The 21517-nt window shown below is 36.5% G+C and overlaps 1 protein-coding gene across 1 annotated transcript in view; it reads left to right on the top strand.

Annotated features, from left to right (window-relative positions):
• Positions 1 to 8397, top strand: part of EMC7 (ER membrane protein complex subunit 7) — a 17005-nt gene extending 8608 nt beyond the window's left edge. Inside the window, exons 2-5 of the mRNA XM_009885552.1 lie at positions 2889 to 3008; positions 5042 to 5180; positions 5720 to 5800; positions 7908 to 8397. Of these exons, the coding sequence (XP_009883854.1) occupies positions 2889 to 3008; positions 5042 to 5180; positions 5720 to 5800; positions 7908 to 8060 (493 nt within the window). The 3' untranslated portion in view covers positions 8061 to 8397. The remainder of the gene's footprint in view (positions 1 to 2888; positions 3009 to 5041; positions 5181 to 5719; positions 5801 to 7907) is intronic.
• Positions 8398 to 21517: the final 13120 nt, after the last annotated feature.

Below are 21517 nucleotides of genomic sequence, written 5' to 3'. Positions count from 1 at the left end.
CTGCGGCCGCGGCCGTAAGATGGCGGTCGGTTGTGGCAGAGCGGCAGCGGCTCTCTGTGAGTGAGCGGCCTTGTCCCGGTTAGCGGCGCACGGCTGTGGAGATGAGCATCTCGCCTCCGACTTTGGCTTTGCTGGTGCGGTTGCGCCTCGCCTTGGAAGGCGTTAGAAACAGCCAGGCCTGCAGTGGGAACCTGGGGTGCTGGAGGTCTCGCTGTGCTCAGCTCCCTGTAGACATACCCAAACTGATGAGCAAGGCTGCTAGCTTGTTAGCGATCAAAAAATTCGAACTGAGTTTTAATTAAAAAAAAAAAAAAAAAAAAGAAAGCCCAACACGTTTGCATTAAGTTCTGGAGTACAGTGGGTACTTTTGCAGGTGCGAATTCGGTCACTTTTTTTTGGACACCCTGCCCTTAGCTAAGGGTTTACTTATTTTGGAGAAGTGTTGGTGGCAAAAGTTACAGTTGTAGTTATCTATTACACTACCTGTGAAAAACCTTTTTCACTGTACCATTGAGAGCTGTTTCAAAAGATACGACTTTATTCCTTCACACAAGGTCATGCAAACGCATTTGGAAGCTGTGAAGAATCACATTATACTATTCAGTCTTAGGTGGTATTTGCTATATTCAGATCAGCTAAGGATCTAGAGATATTAAGACATAGAAAAGGTCTTCAGAATAAAACTAATGACCTAGTTTCAAGAGTAGAAACTAATTCTAAAATAGTTTTTATTATTTTTAATATAGTATAATACATCACTTTTAAAATTATGTATTAAGAAAGTTCATACAGAATTAATATATATATCCATCATTTTTAATTATTCGCGCTGCAATAAAAGTTGAACTGAACTTTGACTCTTCAAAACTTGCACAATCTTGTCAGTGTAGCACCTGATAAACCAGTACAACCAAGTTGTGGGAGCCTGACATCTTATTTATGAGCTGATTTAATAAATACCATGGAGTTAGTAGGTTTCCACGTGCTCACTTGGAACTTGAGTTGTCTGAAATGTGAGGAAATAGTCTTAGCTAAGAGCATACCATGTTTATGATAGTGTAAGCTAGATATCAAGCTCTATTGATTACATTAATTTGATATATCTATTTATAGACGTATCAAATTATATTAATATAACTTACAGCCAATAAATTAATATTACCTAAGTTATTAAGTTTGATAAACATATTTGTAGAGGATGTGCTACCATAAGCATGGTACGTTTTTGGAAAAATGCTTTAATGTTGGTTGGGATTTTTTTTTGTCACTTGTAATAAGTACAGTACTGGATGGCAGTCTGCTTTTAGTAAGAACTGTGTCAGAAGAAATAACAGTTTTCTTAAATAACAGTGGTATTTCAGGCTCAGTAGAAAGATCCTTCACTTACAGTGACATTTAAATATATTTGGTATATCAGAAGTTATATTTGTCACCATCTTTTGTCACCAACTCTCAGGTAGGTTTTGATTATATATTACATGGATGTCATTCCAGTTATTAAAAAAAAAGGGAAAATAATTATGTGACATAGCAAAGCTGCTTTTTGAGTATTTCAAGAGTCATTCTCTAGTACCAGTATTTTTATAAATCTGATTAGTTTCCCCACTGTAATAAAAATTAAACTTTTTTTCTTCTCAAAAGACAGTATTGGATACCAGTATGTAAAGTTAGAATTTGCTTTGTCATATAAATAAATTTTTAGAAAAAAACCTATAATTGAATTTTATCAGAATACTGTAAAGAATGAAAAATTAAAAGGAAATTCCGAGGGAAATGTCCTTATAGCAGTTGCAGTATAAGATAGTGTAAGCATTCTTAGAGGTTCAAATCATCACATAAAGTATTAGTGAAATCCACCTACACAGTACTGTTTATATGCTTTTGTCTTCAGGATGGGAAGGTTCTTAAATGATGTGCATCTTTGAGAGACAACTTGTGTGAAGGACGTAAGGACAAAATTCTTGTTGAGGGCTCATTTATTTGTTTTCTTGATGGAAGTTTCTAATGTATCAGGTTATATTACTTTTTTTTTCCCCTTTGAAGAACTTTTTTTTTGTCTTAACTTTGAGTCTTATTTTTAGGAAAGATATCTTTTAGATTAATTTTAAAAGAACACTAAGTTTTTCTTCCTGAAAACTTCTGGAAGCATATAGGAGGAAAACTACAAGTTTCTGTACTTTAATTTAGTGGCAGACAGTGCTAAAGCTGTCAAGTATCCTTGTAAGAGTATTTTCACTGAATATTGAAGTTCCATGTTTTAAAATAAAAGTAGCCTGTCTAAAAATCTCTTCTGCGTATACGTTCAGCGCTCTTAGTTTCCTTATTGTTGTGATAAGAGCTTTCCAGTGTGGCCTAGTCTTAAAGGGAGCAATTAAAAGTAAAAACCTCTGTTTTGCAGTAAACGCACAAACTGCAATTTATGTGCATTGCAAGTCATCTCTAGTATCTGCCCACACTATGCAGGATGTCAGTTTTGGGGTTTTTTTCTTCCAGCAGAAGCACTGAAGCAAAATAAACTTCGTTGTATGTATTTTGGAAGGAGGAAGGAAGGTGTGAGTTGATTCTGCCATTATTTGAATACATGAAATCTAACCATTTCAAGTCTTACTTAGGCTGTTAAATTATTCCTCCAGCAAGACAATAGCTTGAAGACATGAGAAGATCTTTAACGTAACTGTTAATTTCTGCTACTGTTGTGGCACACATTTGTGACCTTGAGGGGTTTGATATGAGTGCTGAGCAATTTAAATTTTCCTTTTGGTTGTTGTTATATTAAGATTTATAATATAAAATGATACTATTACAGTTTCTTAGTTTAAAAAAAATAAAGCACCCTCTCTTGTGTACTGGAGCATACTGAAATGTAGTGGAACTTACTGTTTTTTCAGGACAGATGGAAGTTTTGTGGTTCATGATGTACCTTCAGGATCTTATGTAGTGGAAGTTATATCCCCTGCTCATAAATTTGAGCCTGTGCGAGTTGACATAACTTCAAAAGGCAAGATGAGGTGAGCATTTCCCGATTTGCTACTGTATGGATCTATTAAGTATTCCTGAGAGCACAGTGTAATAAGTGATGTAAACAGTACTGTAGATCTGATGTTCTGTTTCAGACCATATGTTTCAGCTTGTTTTAATATCACTTCTAGGAGCACATTTCTTAAAATCGAGAGTCTGATTTCTTTCTTCCTTTTGTATTTATGGCCTTAAGTAAGAGGAAATGGATAAAAAGAGTCCCATTTGTTTACTTTTGTTACTTTTTTTTTTTTTTGCAGCTATCCTGAAAAAAAATCTAGACATAGATTAACTGCTTTATCTTTTGCCAATACCTTTTTTTTTTCTTCTTCCCTTTTTCCTTTCTTTTTTGGTAAATTTTCTGTCAAGACTTGGCACAATGAAGTTCTAATTCTAAATTCTAAAATATTTCTGTTACACCTCCATAAGATATTCCTTACAGTTACTGGCAAATGCTAGTGGTTGCTGGCCTGCAGCATTTCTGTAGCATCATTACTTTTTTTTTTGTATTACGGCCAGATACATTATTCATAACAACTATAACGGTACATGTGTAACTGCACACGATTCAGTAAGTAAGACAGAAAAATGGTTATCCTGTCTATTAAGGTGATTTTCATTTAAAATAACACGTTTGTAGTTTATTTTTCTTTGTACAGGTACACATGTAGTATCTTAACTTCAAACTTCTCTTTTACAGTATCTTAAAAAAGATGCTGTTACATTTTAGGAGTACAAACATCAATATAAACACTGCAGCAGTATTTTTGGGGAAAGTTAAAAATTGAAATCTCAACTGAAAACAGTGCAAACCATCTGTTTATAGTAATAATAACACAATTTGTTTCTGCTTAGATTTTTTTCCAAACTTCATGAAATTTTTAATTTTATGCTTTGTTAGGCAGTATCTCATTGGCAACAATTAATATGTAATCAATATGGAAGGAACTCAGTGAAATTGACACAATAGTGCGTATCACCTCTCACTTAGCACTGTTTTGGTATCTGGGGACTACAGGTAGCAAATTTGATGTTAAGTAACTTGCTAGGATATGTCTGCAGAGGCTTGACTACCAGTAGGCTTGACATTTCTACTAGTCAAACAGGTAGAAACTATAATGAGGAATACAGTTGGGAGATGCATGAAAAAATGTAATATACAGGGAAAATGTCAATTGGGCTTTTCTAAGGGAAGTTCTGCCTTAAAAAAATACTGGAATTCATAGAAAGATGAACTAGCATGTGGATAACATCTACTGGAAAATCTCAGAAGCTTTTGAAGAAAACACGTAGTCATAAGGTAGGAGGGAAATACATTCAATGGATGAATATTTGGTAAAAAATTCAGAAGGAATAAATTATTTCTCTTGTAATGGGCAGAAGTCATCCCTGGAGTTGCACAAGGTGGGTAAATTTTCATAAATTGTGAAAAACGGTTGAAGAGTTAGACAGATGATAGTACTAAGTAACTACCTAAATACTAGGCCAAAGTGAAGAAACTAGTGAAGAGCTATGGAAAGACCTTATAAAGTAATAAAGACTGAGATTCAGTATTGGTAAATTAAAAATAATGCACTTAGGGAAAAGGTACTATTAACTTCATATATAAATACTTGTTGCCCTGAGCAAACTCTGTTTAAGCTACACTACACTGTTGAAAGCTGTACCTTCCCTTTAAACATTGTAGCTTTTCTTGCTCCTTACCAAGGTGAGAAAAAATGTTTTGCAGAAGTCACGTTTGAACAAATAGTTCTGATGTTTCTGATCTGCAGGTCTGTTTCCTGTATCATGTTTTTCAGCCTGCTTAATAGCTAGCCTGGAAAAAAGATAAAGTATCAATTGATTCCATAAAGAATACTGCTGAGAGAAATCAGCTTCTGAAAAGTAAAGCCTAGTTGACACTGCCTAGCAGATAGTTTTGTTTGTAGTGTACTATTAAAACTTTGTTTGGAATATTATTAAATAATTGTTATTTTTTGTTAAAGATTGTATTTATATTTTTAATGGTTTACATTTTGCTCATTAGAGCAAGATACGTGAATTACATCAAAACCTCTGAAGTTGTCAGGCTGCCATACCCACTCCAGATGAAATCTTCTGGACCTCCTTCATACTTCATAAAGAGAGAATCTTGGGGATGGACAGATTTCCTCATGAACCCTATGGTGCGTACAAGCAACACACAAAGGTTGAAAGTATGCTAAGGATCCAAACATAGCTATTCTTCAGAATAGCTAGAATAAAATAATTGAGAAAATATATGCACATTGTGCTTTTTTGAGAGGATTGTTTTATTTCTTTGGTTTTTGCTTGTTTACAAATAGAAAGTTTTTCTATGACCTCTTCTGTATATACCCACTCTGTTAATATATGTCCTCTGAAAATAGCCCACAGTCTGGTTCCTTTGACAACATGACGTTGTTCTTGTAGTCTGGAGATCAACATGTCGCAAGATTGTAATTATAACAGTTGAAAGAGATAACAAGCATTTACTTTAATGGTCCAACTTTGAAATCTGTTATTTAAAGCATAATGCTTCTTACCAGGTTTCTTTCCTGTCAAGTGGATTTCTGTTACTGGCTTACTGACTCAAAATGCAGTAGTTCTAGAATTTGGCTGTTTAGATAAAAACTTTATGTCAGTATGTTAAAAAAAGTCTGGAGCAACAACTAATCTGAAGAAATATTTGCTGTTTTCTCTGTAGGTGATGATGATGGTTCTTCCATTACTGATATTTGTGCTGTTGCCTAAAGTTGTCAACACCAGCGATCCTGATATGAGACGGGTAAGTACATTCAATTGATCCAGACATAGAGAACAAAGATAACGAGATTTTAAGGTACAGAAAAGTAATAAAAACAAACCTGTACTTTTAAAGAAGTCTTAAAGGGCATAATTTATTCAGTTAATACAGTGTTACTGTTCTAACAATGAACTCTTAACATTTACAACTCATGAATTTGCTGTTAAACAATACAACACAGAATTCATTTTTTTGGCGCAGCTTTGAAAGTATTACAGTATGAATGGTGTTTTCCAGAGTTTCTTTAGAGCAAAAAATATAATCCCTCACAGGCTATTTTTTTTCTATAAATTTCCAATTAAATTCTGCACTATGTTTAAATCTAGCACTTCATTTTTAGACATCATTTAATTGTCAAGCGTGTTGAGGAGAGTATGATGCGGGGTTGTCTTATATGTCAACCTAAACCACATAGTTTACAAGACTGTTAAATCCAAATGTCACAATAGCGTATATGATATGGAATGTTAATGTAGTCATTAAATTATCTGATTTATTGTCCTTTCACCATGCAAAATGCCGAATAACAGAAGGCTAGGACAAAATGGAGATTCAAGGTGTTTGCTAAATCTTTTCTTATTTTTAGAAGATTCCTTGTCTGTCTTGGGTGGCTGCTTTTTGAGGGTTTGGTTAATTTGAACTCCTTTTCCTCTAAATGACCACTGTCTTCAGTAGTACTTTATAGGTGTCTGAGTTTGGGTTTTTTTGTTTTGTTGTTTTAAAAGTAATACCTATAAAAAACGTGTCAGAGCTATGTAATGCTCTTTTGGCTTTAATTTTGATTAAAAACGGTATATGAAGATATGCTAGATATCTGTGGCATGTTCTTCAAACCAAGCTGAACTTTGGAAGTTGAATTTTAAAAAAATCACTTATTCCTTACTTTTTTCACTGATTTGACACTGCTTACAGACAGGCTGTTCTGATGGTAAACCATCAGAACTTCTGATGAATTAGTTCTTACTAGCTGACTGATACGATTTGTTAAGGAGAATTTTTAAGTTGAAGGAATCTTGCTTGTAATTTAAATTAACTTTAAAGAATAGGAGAAGGTAGTTTTTAAGAACTCAATTGTAATATCGTACTCTACATGACCATGTATTAAATTCTTACGTGTATATCCAACTTCAGTTTGCTTATGGAGGGTATGGAGCTATTACATTTTTCAAGTTAACTTATTTTTTCTTTATGGAATCAGCACAGTACTAGTTTATATAGAAAGATGATGATTTAGTAACTGTGCTTGTTGTAGAGGCATTAAGTACAGATGTAGTATAGATGCAATAGTAACAAAGGCTACCATAACAGCTTTTGCTTCGTTTGTACCTTGAAAACAGTTAAAGCTGTATCATTCTGAATGGTAACCAGAAGAGGAAGGTGACAATCCCACATTAAATTGGCAATTACTATAAGAATTATCATGTTGTGGATATGCAGTTCAGCTGTTGTATGCATTAAAAGTACTTCAGGGTTGGTTGGTTTGTTTTAAACAGTATTAATTCATCTCATAGAGCCACTATGCTAAACTCTGAAGTTACATTAAGCTTAGCTTTCATGAAACAAAGAAAGCTTACCTGCTGTACACTAATAGCTTGATGTTACAAAGTAGGGCAATAAAAATATCCAATCCCTTCAGACAGCTTCAAAAATTTGTTAGGTTTAGCATAAATAATACTAATCTGAAAACACAAAAGTATGTGAAACCTATGAGAACACAGATCTAAAAATCTAAATAAAAGCTTAAATTTTAAAATGGAGGAATGTAATGCTCAAAATAAGTAATGGCGATTTTTTTTTTAGATTTTTTTTTTTTTTAATCAGGTGTTTGCCCTGTAAGACTGCTTAAGACATGGTTACCTTTTTCCATACACCAGTGCTTTTAGTTTTGGGGTTTTATGTTTCTGTGTGTAGCTGGGCACTTGGCTGTGGTTGCATAAAAGTATGTAGCAATATGTACCCTGGGGGTCTACAAGTAGTAAAACAGTACTTGGTAAAATTTGACATCTTCCTGATACGATCTTTCAACTGATGCCTTAGAAACAGCCAGAATTGTTACAAGCTATTAAGGTTATCTGATCTTTGCATGCAGGAAATGGAACAGTCAATGAACATGCTGAATTCCAACCACGAGCTGCCAGATGTCTCTGAATTCATGACAAGACTTTTCTCTTCAAAATCTTCCAGCAAGTCTGGTAGTAGCAGCAGTAAAGCAGGGAAAAGTAGCTCTGGAAAAAGGAGGTAGTTAAGTCTTCCTCCTAAGCCTGAGTTTGCACAACTGTTTGTTATGTGGTATCATGTTTATTTGTCTTGAAAGATCAAAAAGCCACTACTGTAAACTTTAATCAGGCACAAAATACGGTATGCTACAACTGTGGTGTGTAGCTTTTTATAGTCTATATAAGCTGTTTTGTACTTGACAGTAAGCAAAAGAGAACATGGCTTCAATACTGTATCTGTATAAAGTTATTGATGATACTGAATTAACTATATTGTTCTGTAGAGAATTATTATAAATTATATGATGTGCTAAACAGTAACGAATGTCTTAATCATAAGACAATGTATAAAAAATTTCAAAGATAACAGAAGTGGAGTTCAGTCTTAAGATGGCTTTAATGTTTTATACTTGCTGTTGAATTCTGAAATGATAAAATCCTCCTTTCAAAATTGAGTCGTGGGTTTACTGGGTAATTTGCTGTATCAGCTTGTCATATGTGTTATGTATAAAATCATTCTATTTTACATTATTTGGTGCCTGTACACTTCAGTTCAAGGACTTTCCACTTTTTATTGTCCAGTTTTATTCTCATCTACTTTCTGCTAAAAACTTTTTTGGAAGAGAGGGGGAAGCAAAGCATCCTGCATCAGAAAGTCTTTTAAGCTCTGTCAAGTTAATTGTGAATCCAAGGTATCTGTATAACATGATGAACATTTATCTTGGATATTTCCTTTCTAAATCACATGTATCACTTCTGCAACGCTTCTGGTTCTTATTGTTTTCGTGTGCTGTGCATTCATCTTAGCAGTGGTATGATTTGAGGCCAAATACAGAACAAAATTTTTAAAATGAAAGAAAAACTGTAAAAGTATAGTAGGAAGATAAATTCCACTCATCTCTTAAATTATGTTCCAAAGTATATGGCTGTCTCTAGGTATGCTAAGTCACTGGCAAGACTTTGTTCTTTTAGCATGTGTGTCTGTACTGCAATATCTTTTCAAGCTACCCAGTAACTTCAGACAAATGTTGAAAAAATCGATTGTTTCCCACTAGATGAACATTTGCAAATGAAAATGGCAGCAATACCTGCCAAACCCCATTAGCAACTATCTGTAAATTTAATTTTTTTTTTTTTTTTTTTAGCATGAATGCTGGTTTCCATTTTTACAATCGCTAACTTCTTAGGTAACAGTATCCATTCGGTATGGGCAATGTATATCTGATTCCAAAAAGGGTACTTAATGCTCAGCGAAAGTACACCTGAAGCTAAATCCATTCTAATGCGTTTATTTGTTCTGCCAAATGCTTAGGAGAGCTATAAATTATCTTAGAATACACACTTAGAAGTATGCTGTGAAACATAAAAGCTGCAAAGGAATAAATACTCGTTCATAGGATTAGGTCAACTTTTAAGATGTTGGAGAACAAATCAATTAATTTGGTTTTTTGGACAATGAAAGATTTCAATCTTTGCAATGTAAGCTGCACAGTTTTGGTCTTGGTTTTGTTTTGTAAATTGAGTGAAATGTACAATAGAGACGAGGATATTTGCCTGTTCTTGCTGGAAAGATTTACTGAAATGAGTGTCATGTTGCTTGAAAAAAAAAAAACCAACCCAAACAACTCCTCTTTCAGCACCATCTTACTGAAAAATGAATTAGAAAAACACAGAGCAGTTCTTTGAAGATGGAGCAATTAGCTTTGTTATTACGCTCTCCTGGAAAGTACAAACCACGAGTTACTTTTGTTTAACAGTAATTGGAATGAGAATTAAATTTCATTAACTTGTTTTAATCACAGTTCGGTAATTAATCATACTGGTGCATTTTTCCTTGTTAGAGAGATAAGAACAGCAATATTTCTGCCTTCTTTCATTGTGTCTGTTCACGGTCTTGATTTTTTGTTAAGGGAGAATGGAGAATTCAGGTCATGAAAAGATTGAAGTCTTTTAATGTTAAGAGTTCAGAGTAAAAAAAATGACAGGAATTGTAAGGATCCTAATAAAACTTTGGAAGGAGCATATGGAATATTCAACACTTCTCTTTTCTTAGAACTAATGTATCAAGGTCCAGGCGATTTCTTTGTGCGTCAGGATCAGATGCAGTGTACCACTCCCCTGCCTTCTTCAACAGAAAACTCTGCCCCACCCCCAGAAACCTGTTATCTGAAGAATCCAAGCCCCAAAATCTTGTTACCTAATGTTATTCCCTCAATCATGTACTTATTGCTCTCCTTTTCAGATGCCTTTGTGATAAAGTGATTTGTAGAGGTGAATTGGTGTGCTGCTGAACTAATGCTAGTTACAATGGTACCAACTTTTTTGTTTTTTTTTTTTTTAATTTGGAGCTGGAATCTGTGTGTCAAGTGAGAAACGAGGTTCTAGCCAGAGTGCTTTGGTCATTTGAAGTCACTTGCTCACTTGAAGTTGTAACATGGTCTTGGGCTATCATAAACGCCACTAGGCAAAGCTTATTTGATAGCTTTCTTATTGTGGTTACTAGTATAATGCAGGGTTGTCTTTCTGCAGAAAGTAAATGTTTGCTATAGTTAAGTTTTAATTCTTTTACCTTATTTACAGATTTTTAGTAGTCTTTCTTCTGTGTTAGGTCTGACATCTCTGTTTTAGTGAGGCTGCTTGAGATAACATAAGGAAACGGTAAGTTGAAGCAGCTGATACCTCAGAACAGAAATTAAAGCTGTACAGAATCTGCTTGGACTATAGACAAGCTGATTTCTTCATTGCCAAAATGAGGGAGACTTGCTCCCTCAGCTTGAACTGGGTAATCCTTCTGCCTCCAAGTTCTGGCACTTCACGGGCTTTGACATTCATTGACTTAACAAGAGAAATTTGTCCATCTTTCTGCTGGATTTCTGTTATTTTTTAGGGGGTTAAATCGGCTCACACGAGCATCAAAGGAGTGCCAGAGCCAGTGAAAGTAAGCACCAGAGGCATGCAGTCAGCAGCAGGAGCTCTTCTCTGTTTCTGACAGTGAGTGTGAGTAATACCATCAGTTCACTGCATCTTGAGGATTTGTTGTCGAAGAGTTCATTTAGCCATGTTCTGAATGAGTGGGCAACTCTGAGTTGATGACAGGCTGTGTAGAAAGGAGACGTATTTTAGTGAAGTCTGTTTCAACTATTAGTCATTTAAAATGGCCTGGAAAGTTTGAAATAATTTTATTAATTACTTCATCAAAGATGCTTCCATTCTTCACACAGAAGGAATAAATTTAATGTATTGATACCTCAGTGTTTTAAACAAAGTAAATATTTGATGGTGCTCTATCTTTTTGATGAAGTGGGGATCATAATGGCTCTGTAAATGGGGTGTGCATTGCTTCAAAGAGAAAGGCTGGCTGTTTAAGATTTGTGTTTGTGAAGAGGACTTAAAACTCCAGAATCAAGTGCCTTGGATTCCGATGTAACTCTCGGGCTTTGTGCAAATCACTTACGATTTCTGTTTCAATTTCTTGTGTGTGAAGTATGAGAAGCTTGGCTCACAAAGGTAATTGTAAAGATAAATTTTGTAATGAATATTGTGTACTCAAATAGTATGCTGTGAGCTTTTTGAAGAAAATCCAGTACGTAATCTTCTTTAAGGGCACCTTTATTAAGCATTTATATGTAGTTCTTTATACATATTTATCAAAGCAACACTTAAGTAACCACATGTCAAGATTTCCAAAACGATCTAGGGAATTTATACACTTCTCCAATTTAGTGAAAAGTGTATTAAATCACTAAAATCTATTTAAACGTCTCCACTTGGGTGTTAACAGACCTTTAATTGCATAAAGGTTGTGTGTCATCAGTAGCTCAAAGAGGGCTGAGTGATTTATACAGTTTGATAAAAGGGTCCTATTTTTACAGGCTAACAGTGATAGCAGTACCTTAAAGTACAAAAAGGATTTCACTTTCATTTTTAAGACATGTCTGACCTTCATCCTGCTGCTATTGATAGTAGATAGTGCATTTGTATTCCTATGATTTTTTGGTTTCATTTGAAACGTACTTCTTTTAGGAAAATAACCGATATGAAATATAAATAATACTAAATTATTAATGGCAATGGAGGTTTTCATTCTGATGTGTCAGAATGAAATTGGCTGTATATGGATATATATGATGCTTATTTAATGAATTGAAGGAGAATAGAAGTGTTTACATCTATTGTTGATGGGCTAAGGAATACAGGAAGAACTTCAAATTTTGAACTTCAAATTAGTGGAAAAGCAGATTTACTAATGAAAGTATGTTGAAAGGTTAAAAAAAATACATATGTACATTTTGCACATTCTTGGGCAGGAAAAGCACAAGATGCACGTGTGGTGCACGGGGCCTTGGGAAGATCCTGTTTAATAGGCTTAATTGTGATCTGTATTTCCAAAGTCTGGTTACTGACCAGGTAACTGGCACTGAGGCCAGCTTGCCTGGGACAATTTCTGTGCGTGCTGTACTCTCCAAAACAGAGCGCATAGGCACTAAGTTTCAGGAGTTGTTTCTTGCCCATGCTACCTTCCCTGCCACATCCAAGAATTATTGGGAGTGGAGGGAGAGTGTTTTTATTTGGCATACCCAAAAGTGTGTTGACAACTACTGCGCAAGCTTAATACTAGGTTCCAGGTCCAGGGAAGTTCTCTGGCCGTGTTTCATTTAGTAAGATACTTGAAGCTATAGATGATTGAAAAGAGAAGAATTTGGAGAAAGACCACCAAGGTAATGTAAGGATATGAAAAAAAGACTGAAGCTATTTTAAGGAGTGCTGTCATGGCAGATTTGACCCAAGTATTGAGATTTGCAAAAAGTAATTTTAAAAAAAATCGTAGACAACAAAATGTTTTCATGATGTTCTACGGGCGTTCTCTTCTAGGAGACTGTAAGATTGGCAGTAGCACTAGCATATATGGATAACTAATTATGAGAGAGCAAACAACAATGTCTGGCCACTTCATGAGTCATGTATCTCTGTATGTCATAACTGTAGTCACAGACTTCTGTATTTCCCTATTACCCATGTGAGTGAAGAAAAGGCAGGCATCCCATCTTCCTTTCCAGCCTGGTGAGACTGCTGTACCATTCAAGAGATCGAGCTCATCAGTCTTTTCCTTGGCCACTGCTTAAAAACTGGGCACCCATTTAAGGCTCTTCCCTAAATGGTATAATCTGGCCACCAAGCAATCCACCTTTCCCCCAGCCATTAGTGGAGGCTTCATTCTGTGTGATAGTCTGCCAATGGACCGGCTAAATACGAAACACATTGTTACACTGCAAGTGCCAAAAAGCAAGCAGGATCAGTTGTGAGGAAAAAAAATAGAATTTCAGAAATCTTAACTGCTTTCATCATTTCAGTGTCTGTAAAGACAGGAGTTTAGATCTTAATGACTATTTTGAACTTGATACCATGTGTAAAATCTGGTGATTCAGACCTTAAGATAATACAACATTCAGAGAGCTTTTAGTCACAAAATTGTCTGTAGGAATAGTATTGAGTTTTAGTCTGTTTTCAGGTTAAGCTAGTGAAAGCTTCTTGAGGTCACAAATAGGTTGGTTGTTCTTTTTATTTTTGTTTTTTCAAAATCCATAAAGGATTATGAATCCTCTGTCATAATAAATATTGATTCTTCAGGAAAACCTGTCCACTTTTGAAATTACAAGGTTACTCCTTCAAATTATGCTGGCAGTGACCCTTGTGTAATACTTTGTTCCCAATAAGGTTATGAAGATTTAATGACAATATAATTTTCTGTGCAAGTGGAAGTTAGCTAGTTAGCTCTTGTATTGATGATGCACAAAACCAGATTACAGTGGAGCTCATTTTTATTATGTATTTGGTTCTGCATGGCTGATAGGAATAAAAATTAATTAAAGACTGTCATTCAGTCAAGGGCAAATGGTAGTGAATATACAAGAGAAAGAAAACCTTTCAGGGCATTTTTCGACCAAAACTGGATTTTGAACTGAGTCTTTAAAGCTGAATACAAACATCAAAAAGTAATGTAAAAGGTGGTGAAAGTCATTTGAGAACAGAGCAAATAAAAAAGGAAAAAGGTTTTTAAAGGAACATTTTCTGTTTGAAATAATAGAATGTTCTCCTTGGAAGCTTTCTGGATTAAGGATGTTCTTGCTGTCCAGTACACACAGGCGCACCGTTTCCCTTTGTGTTTTGGAATGGAGAACAGGACCCCCACTCGTAGTCTGGTGTGCAGGACCCAGGACTGCTGTTTACCATGGAGATGCAAGGAGAATCCAGTTAAACACTTGAAGTAATACTTTCCAGTCCTGGGATCAGAACAGAGTAAGATTTTTGAACTAATTTTTGGGACTAGTGAGGAGTGTTTCTTCTACGATCAGTTCATTTTGTCAACCATCCCTAGATGTGCTAGAGATTGCTTCAGCTTGGCAGGTGGGAAATTTATAAACTGTATTAATAAAGATTTAATTTCTTGACTGTAGTAGTAGAACACCCTGGAAGGAAGGTATCTAAAGAAAGTGGAGATCATGATTAAGCCTCCTAATGAGGTTGTATTTTTGCAGTGCTAAACATTCTCTCTTACAAAGAGGAGTAACTCAGATGAGAGGTGGAGCGGTTACTGAAAGACAGACTTGTAGTGAAATAAGTGCAGCATCCATTATCTCTTTTACCAAAAGTAATGAGATTTGAACCATGGTGTTGTTACTGGGTGTGTGATTAAAGGATCCAGACGATCCTTTCATAAAGATAATACTTCTACTGGTAGCTTTGTAAGGGTCCCCTACATGTTAGGTGTGTGAATCTACAGACAGTTGGTAGAGATTCCTTAAGAAACCTTATTTTCTAATCCTCTTACTTTTGGATTCGAATTGTAGTGTTGATACTCCCTCTTTTGTATTGGTTTGTTTTCCTGCTATTTCTATTCATATGGTATTGACACAGAGTTTTTTCACTTCTATTTGCCCTTCGTTTCTATGAAGACTAAAAGGGTCTTGTTGAAATTGCTGTAGCAAAATCTATTCAGCTAGTGGTGGCAGAAATAGTTGTATACATCACTTGGGCTTTCAAGTGTTTCAGTGGCAGCAACCAATTATTTCTGTCACCAGGTAGCTAGGTAATGGTGGAGAGGTCATTTGTCCTGGAAAGATCTGATCAAATTGCTGTGCTTTCTTTGTAATATGTTTGAAGCTTATTTTATTGTAGAATTCGTTTCAAACCCTTCAAGTGTACTCTGAAGAGAGTATCAGAAAGATTGTAGAGTCAGCTACAGTTCACTGAAAGTACAAGAATTTAACAATATGCACTGTTTACATTTTTTCCTTTAGGGGGGAAAAAAAAAAAAAAAGAAAATGTCCAGAGAGCCTGGGTGGCTCCTCATAAAATACGTCAACTTAAGTCCCAGTGCCTAACACTGAAAGTCACCTGCTGCTTTCAGCCCACTTCATTAATATCACATAGGAAAGAAACACACGTGAAGAATTCTGCACTTCCAATCTTAAATCTGTATTACAAAAAATTTGCATGCTCTCCTTCATACATTGTAGCTGTTTTATGCACCTTTTGAATATGAAGGACTTGCCCTCTGAAGCTCATTAAGTGCCTTTGTAGCTTTGCAGTACCTTGTTAGCCTTTTTTAATCCTTTGTACATTGTTCAAATTTGATAGCCTTTTTTTTTAACTAGATAAACTTCCACTTTATCAAATATGCTTCTTTGTAAGAAGTGATTATGGCTATAAAGACTTAAATTTCTAACTTGATTTAAGCACTGTTTGTTGGGTTTATTCCTTTAAATGTTGCTCACGTTGCCTACTCTTTCTACATGTATTTTTAATACTTTACATATAGTTTGTGTTTACATACTTTTACTGCCTAATAATTCTTTTATGTTCCAGTTTAAGAATTTGAATAAGCAGGTATTTCTGCAATAACAACATGTGTTACTGAGAATATTAATACAGTTTATCAACAGAAGTCCAAACCATGAAATGGGCTCTGCTGTGTTTGCTATTTTTAGCTGTGCTTACTTGCTTCAGTTAGCTCCTTTATGAACAAGATACCAACCAAAATTACCAGTGCACCAGGTTATATAAATAACTGTGGAAAAATATGTAAACATATCTGAGGATCTTGCTCTGCTATCCAGTGTTGCAGTGCAGGGGAAGTTTAGTATTCTTTCTCCAGCCAATGCAAGGGGTATTGGTCTCAGCAGTTGAACACAGTGTTATGGCTATTCCACCTGATGGCTGCAGATAGCAGATGATGAGAAACTCCTAGCTTACGTTGTAGGAATATACTTTTCACATGTGCATGGCCTCGTACTGCTGTAGCGCTTCCAGAAAGTCTCCTCTGAGTGACTGTCGTCTGCGGCCCCAGTATGCCTCAACCAGGAGTGCTTAAAATGCAGTAGTCAGGAAAGGTCATTAAGCTGACCGAACTGAAACAAGGGTAAGTAAACGAGAGTTGAAACCACAACCCTGAGATCTCTTCATGAACTTCCCTGCATTTCTAAATTCTATAGGTTAAGTTTTAGAATCAGCATGTTAAAGAGGTATTACAGGTTTTCGAGTCTGTGTAGGTTCTTAGACTGTAGGTTCTTAACACCACAGTTCCTTAAAACCTTTCAGTAGTCATTGAGAAGTCTGACTAATTCTTATGATGTGATCTCAACCCCTCTCTTGGGGAGAACTGTGGGCAGTGAAATGTCTTGTTTTGGTAGAAATTTTCCTGCTCCCACCCTATCCGCCCCCTGTGTATTATTCATGTTTCTATCCATTTTCCTTAAACAACAGAAGGATCAAGAAACTAAGTCACGTAGTTAGTGTGAGACAGGGAGATCTGTGATAACTATCATTTCCAGGAGAGATTGATTCCGCAGTCAGCTGCACAAACGCCCGTTAGTGTGGAGGGATATATGTGTTTTGGGTTTGCTTTTTCGGTTTGCTTTTTCCCTGCGCTCATCATCAAACTGAGAATTTAATTTGTTTATTTAAAGCCTGTCTTATGTTCTGAAGTATTCTTTTTATGATCCTTCCAAGCATGTCTTGTGATGGTATATTGCTGTATACAAAAAGCCCCTCTTTTTTCTCATTTTTTTTAGCAAAGCTACTTCAGCTGTGAGGTTGCTAGAGAGCAACAGAAGTCTTCGAATCTCTCATTGGAAATGAGAGGGTTGCCATGACAATGCTCCCAGCTGCTTTTTGTCCCAGATGAGAAAATCATTTTTAGAGTCATATTACAAGGTTAGGCTACAATGTTTTAAACTGAACAGTGTAGCTTATTGACTCAAATCAAAGATCAACACATTACTTGTTAAAAATCTTTGGGCTGATAATCAGATAAAATTGTTGAATTAAATATTTGTGCAGGTACTTATCAAATATTTTTTGCTATTTGTTTTTGATCAGATACTTGAGGTAAAACTGGTGCATTGAGCTGAAAGCTGACTGATACCTAGATAAGTAGTGTTTAAAATATGACTCTGAGTTTGAATCATATTTTGCAATGTGCCAGATCTGGATCAAACCTGAAATGCTCAGTACCTTTAAGGTTTACCATCTCTGAAGTCCAGACAGTTGATGATGGAAGTGTTGGTTGTCTTGGTGGTCTCTAGTCAACCTCACTTTGAGCAGGACTATCACCAACACTAGTTCAGTTCAGTCACGCTGCATCTGGCCAGTATTAAAAACCTCCAAGCATGGAGGTTTCACAACCTGTCTGGGAAAGCTGTTCCCATGTTGCACTAGCCCTGGTGAGCAAGCTTTCCCTAATGTCCAATTTGAACCTCCCAAGTCACAGACTGTGGTCATTGCGCCATGTTATTATTAGACTAGGTGATTAATCATCGTAAACACAAAAGCTTGGTGAGGTTCAGATGAATAGTGACAGGCAGAGGAACCATAGTTAACCTAATCAATGAAAACTGGAAGACACAGACTTGACTGCTCCTAAGACTACCAAAGGAGAATGATTAGACCATTGTCCCTGGTGTGAAAACAAAAGAAACTCCTTGCACAGTGAAGTATTGCCTACAGGGGGACTCACTATGAGATGCAGGGGAAAGGCACTTTGGAATTGTTTAAAGATTGTTATGGGAAGCTTTTAACGGGACTGTGGAAATGTGTGAAACTTTCTACGGAATGTTTAGAGGAAGGATGAATGGTTGGGAAGGGAGAGATCCATGTAGCAGGGGGATCAAGCCTGGTTTGATTTCTTTCTTGACCAGTCCACGCTGGCTGCTTTTCATCACCTTATCATCCCCTGTTTTTTTCAATTCTCATTTTATGAGTTTTGAAATGTAGCTCACTGTTCTTTATTTCTCTTAGTTTTTCCCCTTTTTAAAAGATAGGCCTCGACTATGCCCACTGAAGTCCTCTGGGACCTCCAGGACTTCTAAAAGGTAATTGTAAATGGTTCAGAGAGGACATTTGCTAGTTCATAAGGTGCCTGTAGAATTTAATCTGTCCTTGCCACTTTGAAAATACCTAACTTCTTCAGTGTCTTTGAGATGTTCTTCACCTAATCTGGCCTTCAGTCCTACTCCTTAATTGAAACTAATTTCATTAAGCATCTGATAACTGTTTATGAAGTCTGCAACAAAAAAGGCATCAGATCTGTGCCCTTTGGCCTCCTCCCTCAGTAAATAATGGATTTTGGGGTTTGACTTCTTTTGATTTTCAATGCATTTACTGAATATTTGTCTGGTTTTTATGTCCCTTGATAATGGTAACCTTTTTAATCTTAACCTCTAATTTTATCCTAGTCTGTTACTGTGTTATTCCTATGTAGTCACTCTTAGGAATTTGTCCTTTTATTCCACTTATTTGCACAACTTCATTCTGACTTTAAAAATTTTAAAGAACTCTTGAACTAGACCTTTTGAGCTCTTAGTATGGTTCCTGTCTTTCTTAATGAGAAATGCTTTGTTATTTCTCCTTCATTATAGTACCTTTTATTAATTGACAGCCCTCTTAAAGAGCCTTTTTCTCTCAAACCCTTAGCAAGAGAGGATGGAAAATGGTTGCCTAAGTTTCTTGGTCTGCTTTTTTTTTTTTTTAATATATTGGCCTTACAATGGTGCACATACTTTTCCTTTCCTCAGAATCACAAATTCTACCATATTGATAGGTGTCACCTAAATTGCATTCCACAGAAATACTCTCTCAAAAGTTTTCACCTGCAATGATTATATCTGGCAATTTCTGCCACCTTTAGAATAAAAGTCATTTACAATATGTATCCTGCCATAAAGCTATATGAGTCACTGAAGGTTTTTGTTACCCCTAGTCCTGTCTGTCAGCTAACCAAACAATTATTTTCCAATGTCTTCCATGATGATGGATTTGGATGTATTTTTCAAGTTAGGTCCTACTTCAGTGTTTTTGTTGAAAGTGAACCCTTTTCAATCCAGTTAAGTTTCTACGCCTTTAGAATTTAGTCTATGGTTCAACAGGAAGTCAGGAAGAATATGTTTTTAGTGTTTACTTCAGACCTTGGAATATTTTTATAAAGAAATCTGAAAAAAAAAAAGGTACTGAATGTTTGAATAGTCAAATGTTTCTAAGAGGGAACCATTTGTTTTGTTTTACCTTCAGTCAAAAATATATACCTTGATTCATTTCCCAAATAATGGTTCATCTCACAAATAATGAATGTCTAAAAAGAGATTTAGAAGCTGTATTGAAATAGTCTTATGTGCAGTTTGTTTCAGCAGTTAATAACTGCTTTCTGCATTGTCAGACAAAACACACACTTAAGACACCATTGCCAGCTCAGAAGTTCAAGAACAAGTGAAAACTGTTATGAACAATTTTTTTTTTGTTACTGATCCTATACAGAGATACAAAAGTGCATTTAGCCAAGGTTGCAAAGCAATTCAAAGCCACTCAAAGTTGCAGAATTATTTCTATGGCCTGGTTTTGTTGCTTGGTTTTTGGTGTGTTTTTTTCCCAGAGCAACCACTTGTGATGTGTACCCATAAAAATTATTTCAAGAAAGACACTCAGGGAGCCCTTTTTTATATGTTTTATGTGTTTTGCCATGTTAGAACTTTGTCTCTTGAGTTCCTTGGTATGCTGAACAAGATTATTCCGTGAAGGTTAGGATTTTTACATGTTTCTGGCAACAATACAAAGCCATAAGTAATCCATCTCAAGTGTTTTGAAGATCCTGGCTATGGAAATTGCTAGTCTGTGTTAAAGCCTTTCCCATAATGGGAAAGAGGCTGTCCTGGGCACAGCAATCATGAAATGATGGAGTTTTCAATTCTCAGAGAGGTAAGGAGGGGGGTCACCAGAGCTGCCACCTTGGCCTTCCAGAGGGTAGTCAACCAGCCTGACTGAACAGAGAGCTTTGGCTGGAACTCAGGAAAAAAAAACAGTTTATGACCTTTGGAAGAAGGGGCAGGCAACTCAGGAGGACAACAAGGATGTCGTCGGGCTACACGGGGAGAAAATTAGAATGGCCAAAGCCCAATTAGAATTTAATCTCATTATTGCCGTAAAAGACAATAAAAAATGTTTCTATAAATACATTAGCAACAAAAGGAGGGCTGAGGAGAATCTTCATCCTTTATTGGACGTGGGGGGAAAAACATAGTGACAAAGGATGAGGAAAAGCCTGAGGTACTTAATGCCTTCTTTGCCTCAGTCATTAATAGCAATACCAGTTGTTCTTTGGGTATCCAGCCCCCTGAGCTGGAAGACAAGGATGGGGAGCAGAATGAACCCTCCATAATCCAATAGGAAACGGTTAGCGACCTGCTGCACCACTTAGATGCACACAAGTCTATGGGGCCAGATAGGATCCACCCAAGGTTACTGAGGGAGCTGGTCGGAGTGCTTACCAGGCCACTTTACATCATTTATCAGCAGTCCTGGCTAACCGGGGAGGTCCCAGTTGACTGGAGGTTAGCAAATGTGACGCCCATCCACAAGAAGGGCCAGAAGAAGGATCTCGGGAGTTACATCAGTGCCAGGAAGGTTACAGAGCAGATCATCTTGAGTGCCATCATGTGGTGTGCGCAGGACGACCAGGTGATCAGGCCCAGTCAGCATGGGTTCATGAAAGGCATGTCCTGCTTGACAAACCTGATCTCCTTCTATGACAAGGTGACCCATCTAGTGGATGGGGGAAAGGCTGTGGATGTTGTTTACCTGAATTTTAGTAAGGCCTTCCTTTGACACCATTTCCCACAGCGTTCTCCTAGAGAAACTGGCTGCTCATGGCTTGGACGGACGTACTCTTCGCTGGCTAAAAAAAATGGCTGGATGGCTGGGCCCAAAGTGTGGTGGTGATTCCCCAGGGCTCAGTGTTGGGGCCAGCTCTGCTTTACTTATTTAAAGTTTAAATACCTTTACTAACAACCTGTAAGAGGGGATCAAGTGCACCCTCAGTAAGTTTGCAGATGACACCAAGCTGGGCAGGAGTGCTGAACTGCTTGAGGGTAGGATGGCTCTACAGAGGGATCTGGACAGGCTGGATCGATGGGCCGAGGCCAACGCAGAAAAGGAC

This window comes from Charadrius vociferus, unplaced genomic scaffold (genome assembly GCF_000708025.1).
Source record: "Charadrius vociferus isolate BGI_N301 unplaced genomic scaffold, ASM70802v2 scaffold755, whole genome shotgun sequence".
Classification (NCBI taxonomy): Eukaryota; Metazoa; Chordata; class Aves; order Charadriiformes; family Charadriidae; genus Charadrius; species Charadrius vociferus.
Note: the sequence above shows the minus strand (reverse complement) of the source record. Positions and strands in the feature narration are given on the sequence as shown.